We start from the raw sequence: 23,707 nt of genomic DNA, 5'->3' as shown, positions 1-23,707 counted from the left end.
GTCTTAATTGTTACAGGAAGCAGTGATCTAAAAAGAAAAGTGAATTGAAGACGGAGGTCATCTATGTGTAATATATGTTTGTTGCCAAAGAGCATTTACTTTGTTGTCCTAGCTCATTTTATTTTAAGACAATTAGCATCGCAGGGCAAATAGCTTCCTTTCTAGCAGATGACTAGTTAGCACATTAACTAGTTTTAACGAGTTAATCTCCAAAAACACAATTTCATAACATGCAACTCATGGCAACATATTTTGAAACATACATGTCATTTTAATGCACTTTAGAGGAAAATAATGTGAATAAGACACAAAAAACAACAGTAAATATCTTTATTTTTGTCTTCATGGTTTTCCATCTAACGTGACACAGAAGCATTGTGAGCAGCATTATACATTATACAAAGAACTAGAAACAAAAAAAAAAAAAACACATTGAAACAAAAGTTGTAAAAAAAATAGGCCTTTGTTTCTCCTGTGATCAATCTATACAGTATATAGGATTATTTAGACATACATTTACTCCTGTAGATAGCACTTAATATTTTCATGTACTTTATGTGCAACATTAGTCTACAACAAACATTTTTTTTCCCACATAAGAACAACTCACACTGCAGCAAATAGCATGGCTGCAGACAACGATGAGGAGTACAAGGGTGAATTATGACACTGAAAGTGCAAATCAGCATACTGTCTGCTTTGCTTTTAAACAGAGTTCATTTAATGCCACGCAAGCAACCTGTCAGTAGGAGCTGCAGTGCGACCTCAGTTTCATCATCGCTAAAAATAACCCCGTTTTTAAAGTGTCTATAAATAAGAGGCTGCTCCTGCACGCACACGTGGCTTCTCTCCTATTTAGAACTAATAATGTCTCAGGCAGAAGCACAAAATAAGAAAAAGAAGGGGAAAAAACGTAAGCACTGTCTGAACATGGGACACATTTCTGCTTTCCAATGAAAATAGAAGACAGTCCTAAGAAGACATTAAAAAAGTGACAAACATTTTCTTGGTGCATTTAAAATATGCTTCAAGCTCTGACTGTATGTTTATGACCTACAACTGGCTCCAAACGCGCTCCCTGTGGCCCCCTGGTGTTGAGACAGAGCTACAGCAAAGCAGTGAAAGTAGACCTAAAAAAAATGTTGGCAGGTTCTTGTGAGTCATTCAGATGACTCAAGAAATCCAGTTACAAATAAATAAATTAAAAAAACCAGCTTAGACTGCGGTAAACTTGCACCAAAAAAAAAAAAAAAAAAAAAAAAAGTGACCGGAAGAGTAAAAGCGAATCCAACTCAAAAAACTCAGTAATGTCAACAACAACAACGTTTACGACCTACGACCCACATGTGGTCAAGCTGAAGAAAGATAAACTAATCACAATACTGATATCTGATGAGATGAGAGCTGTAGGTTGGCTCAATAATGCTTCAGCTGGAGGCATGATGTCCATTAAGGTTGTGACAGCACTCAGAATGATGTACTGTCATTTAACAGCTGTGCAGGCACACGCTAAAATGTTTTATTAAATCCCTGCAAAAATAACTGCCACAGGCAGCTACCCACACACTCCTTGCCTTAGTTGCCAGATCTTTTTTATCAAATTCAAACTTATCCCGTTTTCAAAAATCAAAGCACAACACCTAACTAAGAGTAGAATTTAAACTTCTGTTCGCCTCTGAACGTGAACTACAGCACACCCAGCTTCGACAAAGCTCCAGTAACGAGAAAAGGCATCTAAAGTTAGCTTTAGCCTAAATTCCTCTTCTGTTTTCTCCTCATTTAACCGACATTGTGGCCTGGAGAGGTCTTACTATCAGAGTGAAACAAGCTTTAATCCCGGCCATTCAAATAATGCCCCAATTACACAAGTGTAATCCCGACCGTCTCTCCTGCCGCGGCCGCAGATGCTCTGCCTCCCCCTCTGCAATATCAATAACAACATTGATCCATGTGTTGTGTTTACTAACTCCTGTTTTTGACATGCTTTCCCTTTAAATGCATCACCAACTGCTGCCCAGGGTCTCTCACCCCCACTACTAAGACCTCCACAACACTGAAAACTGCTTTAAAGCGCTTTGACCAACCAGTCAATGTCTTGACTAAATATTCTTTCTAGTTTATGAATCATGTCCAAAGAAGAAACCTTGGTAAACACTGACGAAGATCAAAATGTGAATCTGAACAAATAAATAGCAACACCTATGAAGATTACAGCTCCGCTGCTAAACACAAGGAGGGGGAAACAGGACTGTGCATAAAAAAAAGAGAGAGGGAGAAAAAAAAAAAAAAAAATTCAGCTTTTTTTCAGTTTTTGTTCCAAAGCTATGAGTCATTATCTGAAAGTATGACTCACAACTCAACCGTGTTCCCACTTGTGACCCTTGGGAAAGGCGGGCCCCTGCATTTTTTGATCAGTCGCAAAACAGGGGAAACAAAAACAAACAAGCAACTACTGATTCGTACACTGAGGGAGATCGGCTGCAGAGAGCAGAGTACCATCAGCTGTTTTGACATCAGACTGATGTCAAGTTTTGCCCGCTTTTGACTTGTTCTGCTCTAGAATTCATCGTCTGAGCTGAGCAGCAGCGTTTTCTCTGTGTCCCCGCGGCCGCTGACAGCACTGTGGGCGCGGGAGACTGGCGGTGGCGCCCCCTGCTCCAGCGTGGACTGCTGGGTGTACTGCTGGTAGGCCGGGGAGAAGTTGTGGATGGCGTCCTGGACCATGTCGCCCGGGTTCATTGTCTCCTTCAGGCTGCTGGAGATGCTCTTCATGGGGGCGCAGCGGCCTGCGGGAGAGCCGTAAAAAAAGGAGGGTTAGAGGCCAAAAGCTGGGGTGAAAAATAGAGAGACTGGATGCAGGTGAAAAAAAAGAAAAGGAAGGACGGTGGGAGGATAAACATCAAAAGAAAGTGGATTTATAATGTTTAAGCACAGGGAGAGAGAGAGAGAAGGGAAAGGAAGAGAGATAAAAGAGTCAAAAACAGAAAGATTTAAGACAAGGGAAAAGTCTGGGAGAAAAAGGGCATCAGTGATTTAAAGGATGTAAAAAGAAGGAATGAGTGGGGGAAAGGGGGGGGGAGCAATTGTACAAGGGCAGTGGTTGAGATTTAGAGAGGAGGCGAGAAAAGGGGGTTCACAGTGATTTAAAGGGAAGTAAAACAGGGAGAACTGCATAAAGGGAGAAAGGTTGGGGGGTTGCTTTAGGAAATGTCAGCACAAGAACCAAAACTGAATTGAAATATGAGATTTTAAAAATAAAAGAGAGAGACAGAACAGAAACTGCTGGCTTAATGCAGCTCAATAAATCAAAATAGAAATAGCAGCAGTGTGAAAACACACAAGGGTGGAGTTCAACCTACCAAACTGTCCATATGTAGGAACAGGTCCTTTAGAGTGCAGCAGAGAAGAGAAGATAAAAAAAAAGAAGATAGATATGTAGAAACAGGCAAGTAGAAAGCGAAAAATGGGATATTGGGAGGTGAAAAATAAAGGCGAAGACAAAAACTTAAGTAGTAAAAAAAAAAAGAAAGAAAGAAAAGAAAAAAGATGGGGCATAAATGAGAAAATATGCATTGAAACGAATGGAAATGAGATGGAGGACAGACACGAAGTGAAAGACTTTTTGAATTCTTTTTTAAGACGGTAAATATTGTACGACAGATGTGTTAAACCCCGCTGTTTCCTTCCTCCCTTCTTCCCTCGCCTTCCTTCTCACCTGTTAAATCGAGACTTTTGTCCTTGTACACGCTGTATGTGAAAGCGTGCCGCAGAGCCAGTGCCGCGAAAAACATCTCGATGCATATGATGAAGTTCTGGTAACCGGCGGCGACCGTACCCTCACCGACGGACACTTCCACTGAGTTGATCTGAGGGATGGCACCGCATTTCTCCAGGATGGCCAGCAGCATGCCTGACCACAAATAGATAAGCACAGGAAGCTGTCACTCCACCTGTTTTCATAACAAACGTCGTGTGGCGTCGTGTGGCGTTTTGTGCCGCGCTGACCTACCCTGCCAGAAGGAGAGGAAGATGACCGACTTGACCATGAAAAACTTGAGCATGGGGCTGTAAGGGCTCAGCAGCTCCCTGGTGGCGAAGTAGAACAGGAAGAGGGCGTACAGCGACAAGCTGACGGAGATATTGTAGATGATGGTCACGTACAGGTAACCGCTGGCAACACTGCAGAGTGAAGGTCAGATAAAACTGCATTAATGATGCTGGTTTGTGTTTGGGGTTAGTTCTACCTTTTGTGATTATTGAAAGCTCCCATTAGAGATGAAAGTCTGAAGCGTTCAATTAATCTAGAAATTAAAGTGGTAATCCTCATTTTGTGGAAGCTGTGAAACGCCTGGATTCTCACAGATATACACCACCAAGTACACCACCACCAACCTTCCTGTCTGCAGCACTTACTTAAAGTCTCCATCCTTGTATTTGCCGTAGGCCTGCAGGATGACGGTGATGACAGCCATGAGCGGTTTGACCACACAGAATTGCAAAGTGGCCTGCTTGCAAAATCGCAAGAAGCCAATGGAGTAGGCCTTTCCCCTCAGACAGCAGGTACCATACATACAGCTGGACCTGATGGAACCAAACATCAGGGAAAAGGAAAACATGTTGAGCAATAGTTTGTATTTTTTAAAAAGAGTCCATGCCATGAAAACAAATACTGTTTAAAGCGGACTTATTATGGCTACACCATGGGTGGCTCAGTGGTTAGCACTGTTGCCTCACAGGAAGACGAGGTCCTGCTAAAGCCTTTCTGTGTGCAGACTTCTCACCAGTTTCACTTCCTGGTTAAATTAAAGTTAATCCATTAATTTATTTTTTTTAAAGGTGTTTTTCAGCTGCATAATTTCATTCTTGGACTTGACTAGAGCAGCTTTGCTTCACTCACAGTTCAAAATAATCCATATTTATCTTCTAGTGGGCCTCGGTGGGGCCGTCTTTTAACTGACTGAACAAGCTGTTTCAGGACAACTTTCTGCTGATTGGCTGCTCCTCATACACAGCAGTAAAAAAAAAACAACAACATCTGAAATACAGCATTTAGAGTCTGAAGCCTGAGCTTTTAGGGACTTATTTGTAAAAACAGACCTGATTATTTTAAACTTTGCCCATGTTTAATACAAGTTCACACCAGCAGAACAAAAGGAAAGCATAAAGAGTTCACTTTAAAGGCCTTTTAGGCTGAACTTACTCTATCGGTTTTCCTCTGATCTCAGCCATGATGGCGCTTTCTCCTCCCAAGTATTCGTAACACAGACTCAGGAAGTTGTAAATAACGAATGCTGAAGAGACACAAGGGGAGAAAAAGAGCTGATTTGATTATAATTGCTACATATGTGATAGTTTTGGTTTGTTATTTGATCGTTGCTTACAGTAAATTGTGTTTCTGGAAAAGCTCTTTTCAGACCACTGTAGGAAACTTGAAATAAATGATGGCTTCACTGACACATTCAAGTCTCCCAGAAGCCGTGACAGCGTGACAGTGAACCAACATGCACAATACCAGGAATTCTAAGGACCGCAGCTAAGTGGAAATGAGCCATCATTCAATCAATTTTACAATTGATTTTCTAAGTCTGTGTTGTCCTCTGTGACTGGAGCCTGTTCACTAAAACTGTTAATGTTACAACAAACAGATTAAGACTTTCTAAACATGTTTGGTTACAGATTTGGCTCCATTTGTTTTACATGTATATAAACAACTAAACATTTCACAACACTGGGTTCAAATTGTCAGAAAATAGCCCATATTTTTTATAGCAGACTGAAAAAAATACAGCAGTAACTCACTTGATTACTCACAGACCTCCCAGCAGTCACACAATAACAAACACATCACTTCCTGTCACATTTGTTTTATCATGCGAACGGAAATACACAACACAATTCAAACTGAGGCGCAGCTCAAAAACAACAGCTGACCATGATGTAATTATATGAAATAATTTTTATACTGTCATAGGGACATGAGGCATAATAATATTTCACTGTAACAAAAGGGAAACCAGCTGTTTATAAATCTGTACTAAAGCATGACCTTCACACACAATCACAAGCATGCTTATATTTAGTATTAGAAAGCAACAGCTACTTATGTCCAAATCAAATCTAGTGCTGCTCTACTTAATGCAAAAACACATGGACATAATTCACGTAATCTGACAAGACTTGACCTTCAATTTTAATATCCAAAGAATTAACTAAAGTTGTATTTCTTTCATTAGCTAATAAATGTTCAACCACCTATTTTCTCTCCTCTGTGCTGCTTCAGTGAGAAGGTGTTCCAGATCAGGAGGCTCATAAAAAACATAACAGTGCTAATCCCGTTAACCCCCGAGGACCTTCCAGTCCTGCGCGCATACACGCACTCTCGCAGGGGTGTGTTTGAATGCATGCAAGGTAAATCCGCTCTTGGATAACTTTTGTGAACTAAATGCATAAGATGAAAATGAATTAAACAGAATCCAAATAAAGACGAGGGTAGTGACTGTGCATCAGTTCATTGTAAAGTGTGAAAATGTAACATATCCTGGATGTGTGCCATGTTTGTGCATGGGAGGTTCACAAAAGCACTGTGCAAGCATCGTGCCATAGCACAGAAGTCTCTGTACTGCTGACAGTGACTATAGTTCATCACCTCTTTGCAGCTGTGTTATTTCTGCATATTTTCTTGCTCTGTTTTTAAACTCCACCCAAACTCTCTCTACAACTTTCCCACTGCCTTCTATCTGACGTCAGATGTCTGTCAGACAGTACTCGGGTAATAAGATGCCACACATGCCAAACACAAAAAGCTCGCCCACAGAGTTGAGTGATGAGAACTGGTTCATCTGCTTCCAGCAGCTCTCCTTGTGTCTTGGCTGTTTACCATTATGTTCTTTCACTTTTCCCCAAGGACTCCCGCCTGCAAACGCCAGTTGCCACGGTGATACAGTAGGCCTACATACAGTGGGAACAGTAGGAGCAAGTTTGCAGCAAGTTTGGTTGAGGTAAACTCATTATCTGATGCAGCCACTCTGGTTGATGAGGGAGATTTGTGAGCGTGGTTGCCATGCAACAAGTCGGTCCTCACCGAGGAAAAGGACTCAGCGGCATTATAGGAAGATGACGGCTGATGAGAGGATGAAGAGAAATGAAAAAGGGGGTGAAGACTTGGGCGAGAGCGCGGAGACGGAGGAGGTGAGCCATATGTATGACAAAGCAATATGACGAACATAACGCTTCCTGCCAAAAGCAGAACCAAACATAGCGATCCCCTTCAGCTCACATTCAAAAGCATGTGACGTCATCGGTTCACCAACACAGGACACGACACAGCCCAGCGTCACAATAAGAAGATCATTTTTAGCTTTATCGTGACAACTAAACTCAGAGACTGAGTGGAGGCAGTCGACTTCCTTTCACCATCTTCTGCCAATTCCTGACTTTAATAGCGCGGGATACAACATGTCGGTTGGAATGTGTTTTGTTTGAATCACCATTGGCCGAGAAGCCGCCAACCCACCATCTCCGTTAGCCAAAAAAAAAAAAGAGCCCAGATTTTTTATTAAATCCATTTTTAGTGATTAAACTCATCCTGTCTCTACTGAGATTGGAGTCATGTTTCCTCTCAGAGCCAGTTTTCTAAATCCAACCAGAGAATTATGCCCAAATCAAAATGGCTGAGACACAGCCAAAATATAATGCAGAAAAGGCAAGAATCTAATAAGTGTGAGAGGGCCCTTTACAAAATAAGTATTGACTTGTAGTGGTAGATAATCTGTTAAGGATGACAGAGCAGACTATTCATTTCCACTCTAATCGGACCACAATGTGTTTCAGCAACTCAACTGGAAAAGCTGCCTGCAAAGACGTGAAAAGGATTTAAATCACAGAGTTCTGTTAATGGGATACAAATGACCTAGTGGGTCATGAAAGCTCAGAGTTTTAGCTTGACATTGATGAGATAAAATCAACAGCACGTCCTCACCTTCATAGCAGTCTCTGACGGTGTCAAAGTAAACATAGTACTGGTCATTGGTGAAGAACAGGAGGCTGAGCCAGGAGTCAAAGGCATAGATGGGAACGATGAAGAGGATCCGTACGATATGGCGCTGCTCCCTGGGCGAGCTGTAGAAACGCAGGTGCATGTAGATCTAGGAGAGAAGGAAGAGACTTTCTGAACACTGGCAGGTTTTTACAATGACTCACAAGTCTACTTTAATGGGCATGGATGATTTCACAGGAAGCGAGCACAGAGTCCTTACAACTCAGGATGGAGCAGAGGTTATATGAGCATCATCTGCCGTTGTGTAGATCCTCCATTCAGATTTTTTTTTTATTATAAGTCATTTATGCCTTTTTTCTATCTTGTGAGTTGGTCCATGTCACTGACCTCACTAATCAATACATCCCCTGAGCTCAACTCGCAGGAATGTGATTTTATAAACCCCTTTCAACATTTTAAAGTGTCATCTTGTGCATATCTGTGTGTGTGTATTCATGCTCTGTGTCACAAACACCTGCCGCGGGATGTTACCTGGCAACTTCTCTCGGCCTGAGCATGCTTGCTGGATCACATCACCTGCGCATTAAACAAACACACCTGTCTGTCTTTTTCGTGAGCACATCCATCACAACAGACCGTCTGCTCGGTCAAACACCAACACATGCACTTCCAGCAGAGCACAATATATTATAGTAAAAGTAGAACTGAACAGCACACATCTCTCTTGATGACATTGGGAAACAAGCAGGAGCCCATAGAGATAAGTGCTGAGCCAATGTGCAAGTGCCAAAAGCTGCAGTCCCCCTAATGGCCACCTGTGATTGGATCCCAACTTTGCACCATTAAGGACCTGCTCACAACCTGGTGCAATAACGGTCTTCATCTCTATAGACAATTAACATTGTTATAAAAAAGTACTGAGTTATTTTTTTGTTATATAACTCACCTTTTTAAACTTTATTAAGGCTTCAACTATTGTGGTCAATTTGGAAGCTGACATATGCAGCTGGTGTCTTATATCTTGCTAGCTCTCAAAGTCATAACTGGTTTTTTATAAATAATATTGAATACTTGATATCCAAGATGTCTGTTCTCCTTTTTTTGTAAATGAAACGTTAACATTATTAGTCTGTTACTTAGCACTAATTATTAGCTAACTGAGTATCTGCAAAGTATCTCTACAGTGTCTGGGTGCAGCTTACTGATCTAAGCCTGCCATTGCTAGCTTAGGTGATAAATAAGCACTCCACCCTCACGTGAAATCAAAATATGGCCCCTGCAAGTTCCAGAAATCAAATATGACAGGTAAAATTTAAAACCTGAGGTGGTCATCTTTTATATAAAGTCTACACCAGGAAGCTGTTACCTGGTGACAGGTGAGGATTAGTGCAGTCCAGACAAAGAAGCCAGACACAGCCTGCGCCGCTGGAGTCATCAAAAAGATAGGTGGATCCGAGCTGAGAAGAGGGGCATCGGGAAGCCATGAAATATTGGGGCCCATCGGAGCTGCCGTGGGTGGGGGGCCAGGTGCCGGAACAAGCGGAGAGTCCTCCCCCAGCCTCTCTGAGAGCGGCACGTCTCGCCTCCACAGTTTTAACATCTGGAAGTGACGTAGACACTGGTAAAACATTCACATCACAAACTAGAAAGAATAAAAGGCACATCAGAGATGTCGGAACTCTTCTCCAACAGTGATCACACTGTGATCTAATCCATGAACTATGAAGAGTCACCAGCAATCATCAACCTGAAATGTCGATGTCGTGTTATCAGTGTAATGTGTAATTTGTGATAAGAGGAGATTTCAGAATAAATGCAAAAAAACTCTAGGTCAAAATATCTTCACTCTGAGTAAAGAATGTGTGTGGACTGTTTGCTCATGGGCGCCCACATTCAACTCAATGTAAAACAATGTCTAACAGCAACATTTTAACTCTGGTTTTTAAGTTAACAGACAGCAAAGCCGTCGGCTATCATCCATTCAGGCCTTTCACGGCTCAAATTGTAAGAAAATGCTTTTTGAACAGAAAGACTAGCAGCAAAACATGACGTTTAAAGACAATTGTTTTTAGTTTCTGCATTTCTCTGCAATGTAACTGCATACTCAGAATAAAATCCTGACGATGTGGACCCTTGACATTATAACAACACCGAATGGGCCTAAAATAATTTGTTAAAATTTATAATGTCACACCTTAGGGTGCATTTTCTTCATGTATGATCAGTGAGCTGAACAAGAACCACTTTCAGCCAGAGGAAATTTAGATAGAGACAAAAGATTTTAAGTCAAGCGGCCCTATCAACAGCTCCTGATGATGGGGACAGCTGCTCGCTGACTCTGACGAACAATGGGAATGTTCTCGGGGTGTCTGTGTTCTTGCTCACGTCACTGTTGACAGAACCAGGGGCAATAAATAAAAAGAGCAGGCGTGAGTGCTATAAGTGGAAACTGATTGTGAGCGAGAGATGGTAACCTTCAGTCTCACTAATCATGCTGTCTGTCAGAGCAGCACATGAAACAAACAGCACACAAGCTGACATAATGACACCCCCTCCTCCCACACACACATCAGCAGTCCTCCCATTTACTTTCTTAAAATAAATTACATTAAAGTGTAACAACTGAATTTAGTGGGTTGATAAAATTAGGCTACTTATAGGCGTTTCTTTGGTGGCTAAGATCTGTGTGTATGTGTGTGACAGCAGGCCATTTGTATTGGCTTGCAGGGGATCAGCATATGTCAACATGAAGAAATGAAGGCATCAGCAGCCACACATATAATACCAGGCACAGTGAAAAGATGCTCTGCTGAAGCAGAGGGCCATCTTTGTGTCTCATTTGAAAGGGGGGAAATAAATAAAAGGTCAGTCTATGCAGTCTCACACGCACAAGGGAATAAGCGAGAGGCAGGCGGTCAGGAAAACAAAGTAACAGATGGAAAGGGGCAATGGGGGGCAGACGGGGTGGCTTTATCATTAATGGTAGCCAGACTGGATTAGCAGGCGTACAAGCAACAACAACACAAACAGTTCAAAAACAAAAAGACGCTAAAAATCTGTGTGTGTATGCCTTTCAGTTACTTCAGTAATCATTTATTATGTTGCTGTGATTTATTCAAAGTGAATGAATAAATTATAAAGTTGAAATAAGAAAAATATTCATTTCAACAAGCTTTTATTTAAAAAGACTCACCTTTGCTAAATGTTAGCTACAACAATCCACAGCTGAACTTGAACTGTAAGCGTGAAACAGACACAGACTTTTATTATGCTAGCAATGAAGTAACAATTGAAGTTTTCTAGTTTGTTTTAAAGTCTAGACTCACCCGCTTATTTAAAATCGTCCTCAGCTCCGTCACACACACAAAAAAAATCTTCGGCTAGAAATAACCCACAAACGGCCTTAATTCCTTCTCAAAGCAGCACCGTTGCTCCCCGGACATCCATGTTGAGTCGTCGGTGGACCGCGCCGTTAACCCCTCAGCGTCTCACCCCAAAAACTCACCTCTAAAGTTTGTCTGTCATGTTACACAACTTCTACTCTATCTTTCTGTTGCTCCTATGTATTTATAACTCTTAGCGTCCACCTAGTTTTGTCGGTGTTTCAGAAGTTAGTGCAGCAAACCCTGTCACTCTCCTCTGATCCCCTGTCTGCGCTCAAACTCCAGCTCCGGTCCAATCCCTGTCGGATTAACTGCAGATCACACAGCCCCGCCTACTCCGCGAGGACAAGCCAACGCAGCCAATCACCTACCTTTTAATTAACCGGAAAGGGGCGTGGTCTGCCTACTTAACACTGAGCTTGCGCGGTTCTATTCTTGGTCTAGAGACCAGCCGCAGTGAGAGTGTGGGTGCTGTACAAACAAAGGTGCTCCCGCAAATTCAGTGACTGATTCATTATTCGTTTACAACTTCCTGTCCAAACTGTGTAGTCGATGTGTGGGAAACGGATACTGTATAACGCCTTTATTTGACTTTTTCAGACCTTTGTAGGCTTTTCATGACAGAAAAAGCACACGTCTAACTAACTGCATCAGTAATGGCTAGTGAGCTACCATTTAAGTGCAACAGTTAGCAGTTATTAAAAAACACTTTCATCGCAGTACCATTAATATAATCTAAAAAAAAACAAATACTCTCAAAATGGCACCCTACAGGTTATTATTTCCACATTTGACACCCCGTCATAGAGCTTCATTATCAAGGCCTGGGAATTTGGGAATTTTAACAACATTCATTTGGTAACACAGAAGTTCTGGCTGAAGTCCTCAAGTTTATTTTGACTGCCAGCATTACTTTTCATCTACAGTAATTCCTGTCTTCTTTATTACGAAATGAGTACAAAAGCTAAGAATTAGACCTGGAAGTAGAGCAAAAAGAAGGGGCCAGTAAGTGTTGATGTGGGGCTAGCATGCTTAATTTTCACGCAAGCTTGACATTTAGACGGAGCTACACAAACATGGAAATACATGACAGACTGGGGAGACAAAGGATGAAACACAGAGAGAAGAGCATGGAAACAAGGGAGACATAACTGAGAGGAGGAAGACTTCCACAGGAGACACTTAATGCAGATGGATCAACTGAAGGGCCAGATGTATCTCTCAGGTTCTGTGTCAAGTTTTTGCTATATTCTTTCCTATTTCTTAAAAAGATGGCATTTAAATATTGTTCACCACACAGGTTTTCTGGAATCACTTTATTTGTGCAGAAATACTATTTTATGCCTATCAAACTGTGTTACCTTTGGCATGTTTTGAGTATTCTTCCAAGTTCAAATTCCAGTTTCAAATTGGTTCAAGTCTTGTGCCTAATTTATACTTAAATGATACACGTATAAGCATTAAGTAGCTTAAAAACAGATAACACTTCTCTGGTCAGATAAAGGAACTACTGGAAGTAAATTTTAAAGACATCTTTAGACTTTTGTACAGCATTTGTATTCTGAGATCAGTTATGAATATGAATATTTAAGTATGTTTCCATCAAGAGAAAGATATCATTAGAAGTTTGTATAAGGTGTGTATATTTTTTATTGAATCAGAAAATATACACAAATATCATATTAATAAAGTTGAAGCATGGTAAAGAAATGTACAGGACATCAGTCATCATCCTCTAATCAGAGACCTCCATCCATCCTGACAGGCCTGGGTCAAAATACCGATGAGTACATTTTATATTATAACAAGAACCTTTCTGTCATTGCCTGCCTCAGTGCAAACCAAAACAAACGTGTGGCAGACTCTAAAGGTTTCCGGTAAAGTTTCACTTTCTGTCCCAGGTGTGTCAGGACGTACTCTTCTCTCCAGCTCCGTCTTTAAACAATCTGTCACATTCTGGCAAAAGTATGTACACATTTTACATGTCATATAAAATGGGACAAAAGCAAAAGTAAAGAAAAATACAAATGTAACACCAGACTTGCTCACCACCAAGATCTTACAACTTTCTCGAGTCTCTTCATGCCTGGAGTTGCAAGCTGGACTAAGGCTTCATCATATCATACAATCCACGTTATATCCCGATCTCTGCTCGTGGCTGTCTTTTTGCGCTTTTCACATTCAGTAATGTTTTCAGTCTTCCTTAGGTAAGACTGTAACAAATATGCTGAAAAATAGGAACTCCTAACAGGTTCTACAGCCTCCCTCTTGCCCTCCACTAGCTTTCCTTTCTTCTGGCTCTCTAAAGCAAAGCTGAAGGCAAAACGAACGATTAGGACAATAACACAGACAGACACGTTTACTGACGAAAAGCAGCCTCGCTCCCATTTATCCCCTTCCTCTGTTCCTCTCGGTGGTCCACGTTAAAGCAATCGCCTGGCTCGCCTCTCGTAGGCCTGGATACACTTTTGTTTTGCATTTGTCTCCATGTTTCCTTTTTTTTTTTTTTTTTAAAGATATCTATTAATAATAAAGAATACCACAAGCAGCAGATGTAGCTCGCAAACATTAGCAGATTGATAGTTGTTGATTTTATCACAGGTGTAAACCAGAAAAACTGACTTAGTCCATTTTGTGCACTTTGATGGTTTATTTTATGCGAGTTGAGTTGAGCCTCTGAATTGACCGAGTCGACGCCCGTCCGGCAACACTCTCTGAAAAGCAGTATCAAACGGTTCCAGCCTAGAGTTTGTCTGTCCCACTGGTTTTCCATCATCTCAGCAAGCTTTAACACTGGGCATGCTCACACCGCATACTGACAGACACACGGACGATCGATCCCCCTTTAAGGGCCTGTAATGCTTTCTCCTCCTGCAGTCACTCATGTTTTCATTCATCCATTTGAAAAGTAAGGGGTATTTGATACCCTGCAGCTGCTGAACCGCAAGAGAAAAAAAGAAGAACAAAGCAGGAAAATGTTAGTCTTTAAAAGATGAAGATTTTCAGCTGATCACTCTGTGCTGCTTCTGTTTTGTAGCCTTAGTCAAATTGTAGTCCACCCGTTTATATGCCTGCTAAGTGCTGCTGTACTGCGCTACTGCTACCATTAATACTACTTAAATTCTGTTTAGAGTAAATATATTAAGTCTGCTTTTGCAGCATTTTCATTTTAAAAGAAATGACTTATGTTACCCTTTCCTGCATTTATAAAGTCAACTGGGATGTCATAGAGCAGTGCCATAAAACAAGTCATCAAATTTATTTGTGTCATTTGTGTGCATTTTTCCCCCTGAGCAGTTTTACCACTTCCCTCGCACCCTGCTGCACCCATACACTGTATATAAAAGATGGATCTGGTTTACAAGACTGAAAACAGCTGCAATCTTTTTAATTGACCAGAAGGTGGCCGACTCCATCCATCCGCCCATTTATGCTCGCCGTTCACCCCGTAGCACGGTGCTGTGTGACGAATCTGTGACGAAACTGATGTCACATCCTCTGTGCTGATTCTGGTTGGTCATACATCTTTCAATTTTTAACTTGGAGTGCACAGCTGTGTCTGTTTTTACTGCTATTTTAATGCCAAATCAGTACAGAAGCTCATTGACAGATTCCACAGGGGTAGAAAACAACAGACTGTGCAATGTCATTGGCTGTATCCCAATTCAGGGTCTGCAGCCTTAAAGGCCGCATTTTAAGGCCGATTACGTCACCGCGACGCGACAAAGGCTGTCCCAATTCGAGGGCTGCTCGAAATGCGGCCCTCAAATGCGTCCTTCATTTCCTTGAATTTTAAGGACGTGGCGGTGTAGACTTCGTGGCCCAACATATCCCAGAATGCATAGCGCGGCGGTGGGTGTGGATAATTTTGTCGGAAAAAAACAGCGGATGAGGGGCGCCCGAAGAGTAAACTTTAAGTAAGTACTGAATATTATGTCACTTATTTATGTGCAAATGTTTAATAACGAAGAACATTAAAACATTCCTGTTGGCCACATGTCGGCAAAGTTATGTGACATTAGTGACGTTTGTACAAACTTGGTTTTACAGCCTTTACTTTAAAATATACGCCGTTCAATAGCTGAGCTTAATCTTACAGAGAATGATCAAAGCTCATGTAGAAACAAACAAACAAATGAACAAAATATGTTCTCCTTCATTTCTGTCAAACAAAGCTGTATGAAACGTTTCCAGCTGTTAGTATCATGGTTGCTAGGCAACCTGGGCAGCGCAACGGAGGCTAGACCGTCCCATTTCACAAGCCTCGCACTTCCGGCCTTAGCGGTCTTTAAGTACGCGGCCCTTGAGGACCATTGAGGCTGCGTACTTTAAGGCTGCAGACCCTGAATTGGGATACCGCCACAGACTCCAGGTTTGACTTCTTCTCTTCCTATATCAGCGCTGATATTTTGTTGATAGTGTCTTAGTGGTGACGCCTATTGCTCGGGAGAATACTGCAGCTCCTGCCTGTATCTTAATGAAGACCAGAAAACCAGGGTACGTTTTACAGTGTGGCTGCGCTCTTTTGACAAGTTGGTACCGTGTGAGCGTGTAGGGTGACTCGTGACAATCTATTTTCAAACTACACTATCCCTGTGATGGTGATGGGAGCTTGTGGTTACACCCTTCTTTTTATATACAGTTTATGGTTCTGTCCCTTGGCCTCGTCTAACACGCACCAGCAGAGGAGATGCACGCATAAACATACATCGTGAAACAGAGGAGAGGAGAGCGGCAAAACAACGGCCGCAATTTATTGGACAAAGACAATTTTCATAGCTCTGTGGATCACAGCGAATTTTAATCAGTACTGGTTTCCAGCTTAATTCAGCTTTACAGTTAAACAGTGTAGTAGTAAAAAGTACATAAATTGCGTCCTTATCCAACACATCCAACACATGGATTAAATCACAAAGCCAGTTGTTGTGTTGTGGCTGGATCTTTTTTTCTTCTGCTGTTCATCTTAAAGTTGTCTAATGTCTGCTGTACTCTAGTGCTGAATCACTGGGTCTATATTATACACAACATGCAACAATTACAGCTCAAGAGCAAGGATTTTATTTTAGCTTTTTTAAATAAAAGAAACGCTGTCTGTGTGAGTATGTGTCAGACATGTCCTCACCTGCCACTGACCTGCAGGCCAGGGAGAAGGAACTCACTTTGCCAGATGTTCAAATGGCACACTGACCTGAGTAAGGAGGGAAAACGAGATGATTAAAACAAGGCAAAAGCTAAAAAATAAAGAAAAGAGCCTTTCTACGCATAAACTATGCGAGCCTTCATAGAGTTTGGATCATTTTATTCACTGCAGCAAACAAAGGACAGACACGGAAAAAAACGTGACGTGCCTACTTATTACCTGTCAAGATCATAGGATAGTCTGGACAATTAAGTTCCTTGTTTTATATACAAGTACATTATAAAATATTCAGTCAGTGAACAATGTAAAGTCATATTTTATCCATTTGAATTTCATGTTTGGTTCATGTAAGAATCTTTAAAGAGTTCAGAGTGGTCATTCAGGTTGTCTGCTGTCACTGCTACAGGATGTAGGCACTGAAGGAAGGCCTTGGAGAATTAGTCTGCCTTCATATCATATTTGACTTTAAGCTGCACAGTAACAAAAACTCTTCGTATGCATGTTTTGGTGGTAATTATAAGTAGATTAATGATTACTATTTTCCTGCTTCCAGTATTTCAGATATGCATCACTAGTTAGAGCAGAGTGCCAATATAATGAGAAAATGCAGTAATCTAAGTTAGTGCAAACTCTTCTCGTCCACTTTCTCCACCAAAAAGAAGAAATAAGGAAAAAAAATTGTTTCAAAAGAGCAAAGAGTGACATCTGCTGCAGATTATTTGTGGTCAAGTTTCATAAAGTTCCCTGTAGTTCCTGTGTGCTACACATGCTTGCATAACATGTAAGGTTCTCTGTCTTAGTTTACTGTATTAAGTTATATTTATATAGCACCAAATCACAACAACAGCCAGCTCAAAGCACTTTAGATGACGAGGTATAAACCCTACAATAATACAGAGAAAACCCCAACAATCAGACCGCCCCTTATGAGAAAGCACTTGGCGACAGTGGGAATGAAAAACTCCCTTTTAACAGGAAGAAACCTCCAGCAGAACCAGGCTCGAGGAGGGATGGCCATCTGCTACGTGTGAGGTGATGTCTGAATATCCATCACCAGTCCTGAGTGTATAGAACGACACAGTGCTAATCTTCCTACCTGTGATGTGGTGATGCGTGATTGGTCGAGGCGTGCAGTGAGATCGGAGGAGGAGACATTAGCCGGGGCCCCGCGATGAAGCCTCATGGCCACCTTCCTCTCTCGCTCAGCTCGCTCTGCTCTCCCAGCCTGAGGAGAGCGATTACCTGCGTGAGCACACAGAAACACACACTTAAAATGAAAACCTGAACTCTGCTGCTGCCCTCCAACACCCAGAAGAAAGCAACACCCGAACCTGACTGCTGGACCCCACGCGTAGCTGGGTTAGGAGGAGCAGCGTCTGCCTCGTTCCTCACTCTGTTGGCCGCAGAAGGGTTTGGACCCGGCGGCAAAGCTCGACCTCCCGCTCCCCTTTGGCCTCCTCCTGGTCTTTCCTCTCCATCTTTCCCCTCTCTCCTCTCCCTTTCGCCATCGTCTGTTGTCCTGCTGGCCCCCTGAGACACAAAGGAATAGCATGGATGAGAAAGTCTGCTAGAAAAGGGATAAATCTTCCAAGTCCAAGCGCGACACGCACAAACTTCAGCATGTTCCAGTCAAAGACATAGTCGTAGGAGAAGCCTTGTCGGTGGAAAAGGTTCCTGAAGAGCTGCCTTAGATAAGAGTAGTCTGGCTTGTCATCAAACCGTAGGGAGCGACACAGGTTCAGATACGTGGAGAACTCAGCTGGGAAACATAGGAGACAGAAGATTTAGAGCAAAGTCAGATCTGACAGAAAAACTGCAAAAACCTCTTTACTGCACTCAAGAACACCACTCCAACAGCTACTCACATGGGTAACCTTTGCACAGCACCTCAATAGGGGTGGACATTTTCTTCTCACTGATACGTTCATACTTCTGCCGCTTGGTGGCAGCCTTGAGTCCTTGCCATGGCAGAGAGCCCAGGTTGAAGTACATGAGAACATAGCCCAGAGACTCCAGGTCATCACGTCTCGACTGCTCTGTGGAGAAAAAGACGGAGCAAAGGGACGAAAAGAGAGAAGAGAATGAAACAGCAGAAAATGAAGGGAAAGAAAGGAAAAAGCTACAGCTCTGAGAATCATGTCACAATTAATAAAAAGGAATCAGAAAAAAATCACATCGGGGTCCGCAGAACACACACAACAAGACAGATACGCTGCCTTACCGATGCCCAGATGGGTGTTAATGGAGGCGTAGCGGGCGGTGCCGGTTAGGTTTTTATTCTCACGGTAAGGGATGTGCTGGTGAGTCCGGGCGTCACGGTATTTCTTGGCCAGGCCAAAGTCGATGATGTAGACCAGGTTTCCCTTCTTCCCGAGCCCCATCAGGAAGTTATCGGGCTTCACGTCTCTGTGGATAAAGTTCTTGGAGTGGATGTACTCGATTCTGCTGATCTGAAGACAGACAAAGGGGCTCACTAGTTATCTTGTATGCTGAGGCACAGTTAACAAAAATTTCCTTTCATGAAGGTAAACAGCAGTTTTTCAGGTTTAGCCCACAGACTGTATGTAAACAATGGACGTATGCATGTTAATGAGAAAAGGGAACCATGCAGATTATGCAAAACTATTGTATCAGTTTGGATTATCTTGTCTTTATTGCCTTTTAGGAGTCATCTACAGTATCTTAAATGTAAGTGTCCTTGAATGCAACAAAAAGAGAGGCGCTGTACCTTTACTGCACAAAAACATAAAGCAGTCACTGTTTAAAAGTACGAGACAAAGGCCTCGTGTGCACAAGCATCGAGCAGTTATTCCTTCTCACACAGTTAGTTACATCGACTGCCAGGGCCACGACTCTGCAGCTCTCTATGTACTCAGTGTTACAGAGAGTTTGACCTGGAGCTGAAAGTCTGTTTTAAGGTCTCATTGGCTGATGAAATAATAGTCGAGTCATTGGTTTTGATCAATAACCCTGCCAGCATTTCTGCAGATATACAGAGGTCGTTTTACAGGGGTAGAGAAAGTTATTATTAGAGGAGAGGAGAAAGACTCTAACTAACGCTGAGCCTCAAGCCAGAAAACAAGCTTCATCTGTTTAGATGGGAATTCTTCTCTGGTTTTAAATGATTTGTTTATTCTGAGCCTTAACATGGCAACAACTTCTGATAACATTTTCTGTAACTTTCTAATGTGCCGTGTGCAAGCAAAGGTGACATTTGTGAGAGAAAAGTGATATATTTCTCAGACGAGTCTCAGTCTTGAGGAAGTGTTTTAAAAATGGTATTAAATTCTGACAAAGTGCACAGAAGCTCTTATTTGAGCTCTTAACGTGATTAGTTACTGCAGATGATAGGGTGCAAGGTGGAAAAAAAAGAAGCCCTGATGAGCTGTTAGGCTTTTTGTGGCCAGTCGGTCTCACCATCTGGTCTGCCAGCAGCAGGACTGTCTTCAGGCTGAACTTGCGGGAGCAGAAGTTGAACAGGTCCTCCAGACTGGGACCCAGCAGCTCCATCACCATGACGTTGTAGTCGCCTTCCGCTCCACACCACTTGATAGACGGGATTCCCACTGTGGTGTGAGAAGGAGCAGAAATGTTAGGAAAATGAATCATTTGGAGTAACAGAAGATTTAGGTTAAAATTCATCACCTAAATTTAGCTTTTTTCAGATGACACGAAAGATTCTCACACATATATGAACCTCTGCACATAAATAAAGCTTCATGTTCCATCCATCCATCTTCATCCGCTTTATCCGAGGCCGGGTCGCGGGGGCAGCAGCCTAAGCAGAGAAGCCCAGACCTCCCTCTCCCCAGCCACCTCCTCCAGCTTATCCGGGGGAACACCAAGGCGTTCCCAGGACAGCCAAGAGATATAATCTCTCCAGCGTGTCCTGGGTCTGCCCCGGGGCCTCCTCCCGGTGGGACATGCCCGGAACACCTCACCCAGGAGGCGCCCAGGAGGCATCCTTGGCAGATGCCCGAACCACCTCAGCTGGCTCCTTTCGATGTGGAGGAGCAGCGGCTCTACTCTGAGCCCCTCCTGGATGGCCGAACTTCTCACTCACCCTATCTTTAAGGGAGATGCCAGCCACCCTTCGGAGGAAGCTCATTTCCGCCGCTTGTATCCGCGATCTCGTTCTTTCGGTCACTACCCACAGCTCGTGGCCATGGGTGAGGGTAGGGACGTAGATCGACCGGTAAATTGAGAGCTTCGCTTTTACACTCAGCTCCCTCTTCACCACGACGGACCGGTGCAGCGTCCGCATCACTGCAGCCGCAGCACCAATCCGTCTGTCGATCTCCCTTCTCCCATCACTCGCGAACAAGACCCCGAGATACTTGAACTCCTCCACTCACTCCACCTCACTAAAGCTTCATGTTATTTATCTTATGTCCGTCACTGTGTTATCACCAGCTTAGTGCAGCAGGATGATCATTACTCCCAGTGACCATAAAGACATTCAAATGCTCATTAATTGCATTTCAGTCAAAGATAGCTTGAGTTTCAATGCCTTTGTGTGCCCTGAAATGTCTTTCAAATTCACCATAATCTCTTTGCAATCATTGTTGATAGCTCTCAGCAGCCCTAAATACTCCTTAGTGACCCTAAAACTATTTACTACATCTCAGCAGACCGGTAGTAAAGCTGTCAAAGAGACCCTGAAATATTTCTCTGTACCTCCACCCTGCATCATTTTGTAGAATTTGCTCTCGATGTGGAGCTGTGGATGTTTGGTCTTCACACATTCCAGTTTAATGGCTACTTCCTCTCCTGTAGCAATGTTTGACCCTGATGAGAGAAACAGAGGTTAGATCAGAAGAACTTAAGTCTACAAACCCACAAAATTGATGGCAATTGGCACTACTTGCTTAGATACTCACCGAGATAAATATCTCCAAAGGATCCACTCCCTATCTTCCTCCCAAGGCGGTACTTGTTCCCCACCCTCAACTCCATGGCTCCTGAGCTCTTCAACTTGCTGGAACGGTTCGACAGAATCACACAGACACACACACGCACAAAGCTGTCATCAGTCACCGGTGATCAATAGAGTGAAAGGACACTGGTGAAAAGACTGCAGACTTTAGAGTACAAGCGGTTAGGCCTTAGGCTGCTGTATCAGTGAAGGGAAACAGAACTGTAAGCCTGAGCAAAGTACAATGACGTAGTGCAGCCCGAGTTGAATCTCTGGAGCCAGGAGGGAAACTGTGGCACACATGTGGCCAAAGCGTCAAAGAGACACGACCTAATGAAACACCCCTGCTCCTGACGTGTGCCGAGGATGGTTGACAGTAAATTCCGGGCAACAATGTAGGCCAATAAAGTATTTATAAACTGCATGGAGCAAAAAAAAGGTGAGAGTGAAGAAGAACAGAGCCTGTAGTTGTGTAACATGATTTATTAAGAACTGCAGGGGGGGAAATCTCACACACACACTCTCTCTTCCCAAAGCACTTTAAATGAGTCTTGATCCTGTGTAGAAGTGATTTGCATAAACTTGCAATTTCTCACCGGGGTCCCCTCACAAAATTTGAATGAGTCATGTTTTCCTCATCCTGGCGCTAACTGTGTGCACAGCCCTGAAATAAGGACATAAAAGTGTGAGATGATGGTGGGGGCTTTTCGACAAAGGTTACGCTTTTACAAGCCAGCCTGACATCGCATTAATCGCTGACTAAGTCCCCCCCCCCCCGCCCCCCTTTCAGTCTTGACTGCATTGTAGACGAACCTCCACATACACACCGTGCACTGCTGCACACCGCCAAACCCTTTCCAGCAGGTTTCTCAAGCTCGTTTTCTCTCTCAGCCTTCCAGGAGCTGCTGCTGCTGCTGTGTTGCCAGCGTTACAAAACAGGGACCCACTATTGCAGCAAGAGACTGCAAAAACAGGCGAGACGTGGTATTTTCACCCAGCGTGCAGTTGCCCCAGATATCACAAAGCAAATGAGGAAGGCCGTGCATGCACAAAAACCCCAAAAACCCCACAAACCCAAACAAACAAACAAATAAACAACAACATACCGTTCATGTCTGGATGGCCATCAGATATGGTAATAATTCCCCATAACCGCACCCTCCACACAGGACCTCTGATCGAGCGCACCCCCTCGCCCACCCCAACACGACTATCTGGACTCTGTTTGGCTAACCCAAGCCCTCCCCCCCTCCACGTCCCTCTCGCTCTCTCTCACACACACAGACATCTTCACCAGCCAACATACACCCACCCCCCGAACACCATCACCACCATCCCTGCATCTTCTCACCGGCTTCGTGGTCGTCCGTCGTCTCACTCAGGACCCTGGACAGCGACGTACCGATGCGGCTTCGGACGGCTCATAGCCTCGGAGATGCGTGACCCGAACCCGAAGTGTCGACCAAAAAAATTACCAGCTAATCCGAGACGGAGGTGGAGATGCGACTAGAGGAAGCTCCGTAGAGTCACGTTTATTTAATGGGAAAAAAAACCCTGAAACTAGACACCGAGGTCCTCCTCTTCCTCTCTCCTTTGGCTGCTCCTCTCCGTCTCCCCCTCACACCCAGCCCTCCCTCACTCTACACCATTGACAATATCAATGATGTCATGCACAGGCTTGCAGAGATGCCCGGATTGTCTTAAAGCAGCAGGGCTGCTGAGAGCTGCTGCTTGCAGGCATGAATGAAGCGCCCTGATGCCACCAGCTGCACTCTGATCTCCCCTCGCTCTCAGCAGACTCTAAATTTAAAGCACAATAGAGAAGTATAAGATGATCACCGCCCTGCGTCTGCTGGAGTAAGCTATGTGCCTGTGTATGGAGGACCGAAGCTGCCAGGATTAAAAAATAAATAAATAAATAAAACATTAAAATATTAATACTTAATAATAAAATATCATTTCCGTTGCTTCTATTATTCAGTTTTCTATTAATTATCCTATTTATTTATTTGTGTTCCCATTAAATGTTTTTGCATATTAAGTGCACTCTCATTCGCTCTGTGATCCCCCAATTTTACCCGCCCAAATAAAAAGTAAATAATTAATGATTGAAAGTCAGATGTGTACTTTATAAGGTACATTTGTCAATTAGCACAAATAACTAATTATGACAGCAGGTCAATGCATTTAGTCGTGAAGACATGCTGAATTTTAAACTGAGGATTAGGATGGAGGTTAAAGTGACTTTGGTGCAAGATGGTCAGAGCGTTTCA

The 23,707-nt window shown here is 43.1% G+C and overlaps 2 protein-coding genes across 7 annotated transcripts; both read right to left on the bottom strand.

The window, feature by feature from the left end:
* Positions 1-315: 315 nt before the first annotated feature.
* On the bottom strand, positions 316-11,705 carry tmem184ba (transmembrane protein 184ba). Of its 3 annotated transcripts, XM_085170227.1 has the most exons (10): positions 11,323-11,704; positions 11,190-11,232; positions 9,363-9,596; positions 7,979-8,144; positions 5,201-5,291; positions 4,414-4,581; positions 4,010-4,179; positions 3,716-3,910; positions 3,360-3,386; positions 316-2,786 (listed from the first exon to the last, which is right to left on the bottom strand). In XM_085170227.1, exons 3-10 carry the CDS (start codon positions 9,594-9,596, stop codon positions 2,557-2,559), a joined length of 1,281 nt encoding a protein of 426 aa, XP_085026353.1. In that variant the 5' UTR covers positions 11,190-11,232; positions 11,323-11,704; the 3' UTR covers positions 316-2,556. The 3 variants fall into 3 exon arrangements, with proteins under 3 accessions (XP_085026353.1, XP_085026354.1, XP_085026355.1); XM_085170228.1 differs by lacking the exon at positions 11,190-11,232 and having other exon boundaries at positions 11,323-11,705; XM_085170229.1 differs by lacking the exon at positions 3,360-3,386.
* Positions 11,706-12,927: 1,222 nt separating this feature from the next.
* On the bottom strand, positions 12,928-23,078 carry csnk1e (casein kinase 1, epsilon). 4 transcript variants are annotated; one of them, XM_085170232.1, is made up of 11 exons: positions 22,786-23,078; positions 21,400-21,497; positions 21,197-21,307; positions 19,937-20,085; positions 18,741-18,969; positions 18,385-18,555; positions 18,130-18,278; positions 17,851-18,049; positions 17,616-17,761; positions 16,502-16,567; positions 12,928-14,312 (listed from the first exon to the last, which is right to left on the bottom strand). In XM_085170232.1, exons 2-10 carry the CDS (start codon positions 21,473-21,475, stop codon positions 16,535-16,537), a joined length of 1,263 nt encoding a protein of 420 aa, XP_085026358.1. In that variant the 5' UTR covers positions 21,476-21,497; positions 22,786-23,078; the 3' UTR covers positions 12,928-14,312; positions 16,502-16,534. The 4 variants fall into 4 exon arrangements, with proteins under 4 accessions (XP_085026358.1, XP_085026356.1, XP_085026357.1 ...); XM_085170230.1 differs by having other exon boundaries at positions 12,928-14,315; positions 22,786-23,077; XM_085170231.1 differs by lacking the exon at positions 22,786-23,078 and adding an exon at positions 22,541-22,664 and having other exon boundaries at positions 12,928-14,315.
* Between the last annotated feature and the right edge of the window lie 629 nt (positions 23,079-23,707).

The sequence above is a fragment of the Neolamprologus multifasciatus genome, chromosome 8 (assembly GCF_963576455.1).
Source record: "Neolamprologus multifasciatus chromosome 8, fNeoMul1.2, whole genome shotgun sequence".
Taxonomy (NCBI): Eukaryota; Metazoa; Chordata; class Actinopteri; order Cichliformes; family Cichlidae; genus Neolamprologus; species Neolamprologus multifasciatus.
The sequence above is the reverse complement of the archived record's forward strand: the minus strand, read 5'-3'. Positions and strand labels throughout refer to the sequence as shown.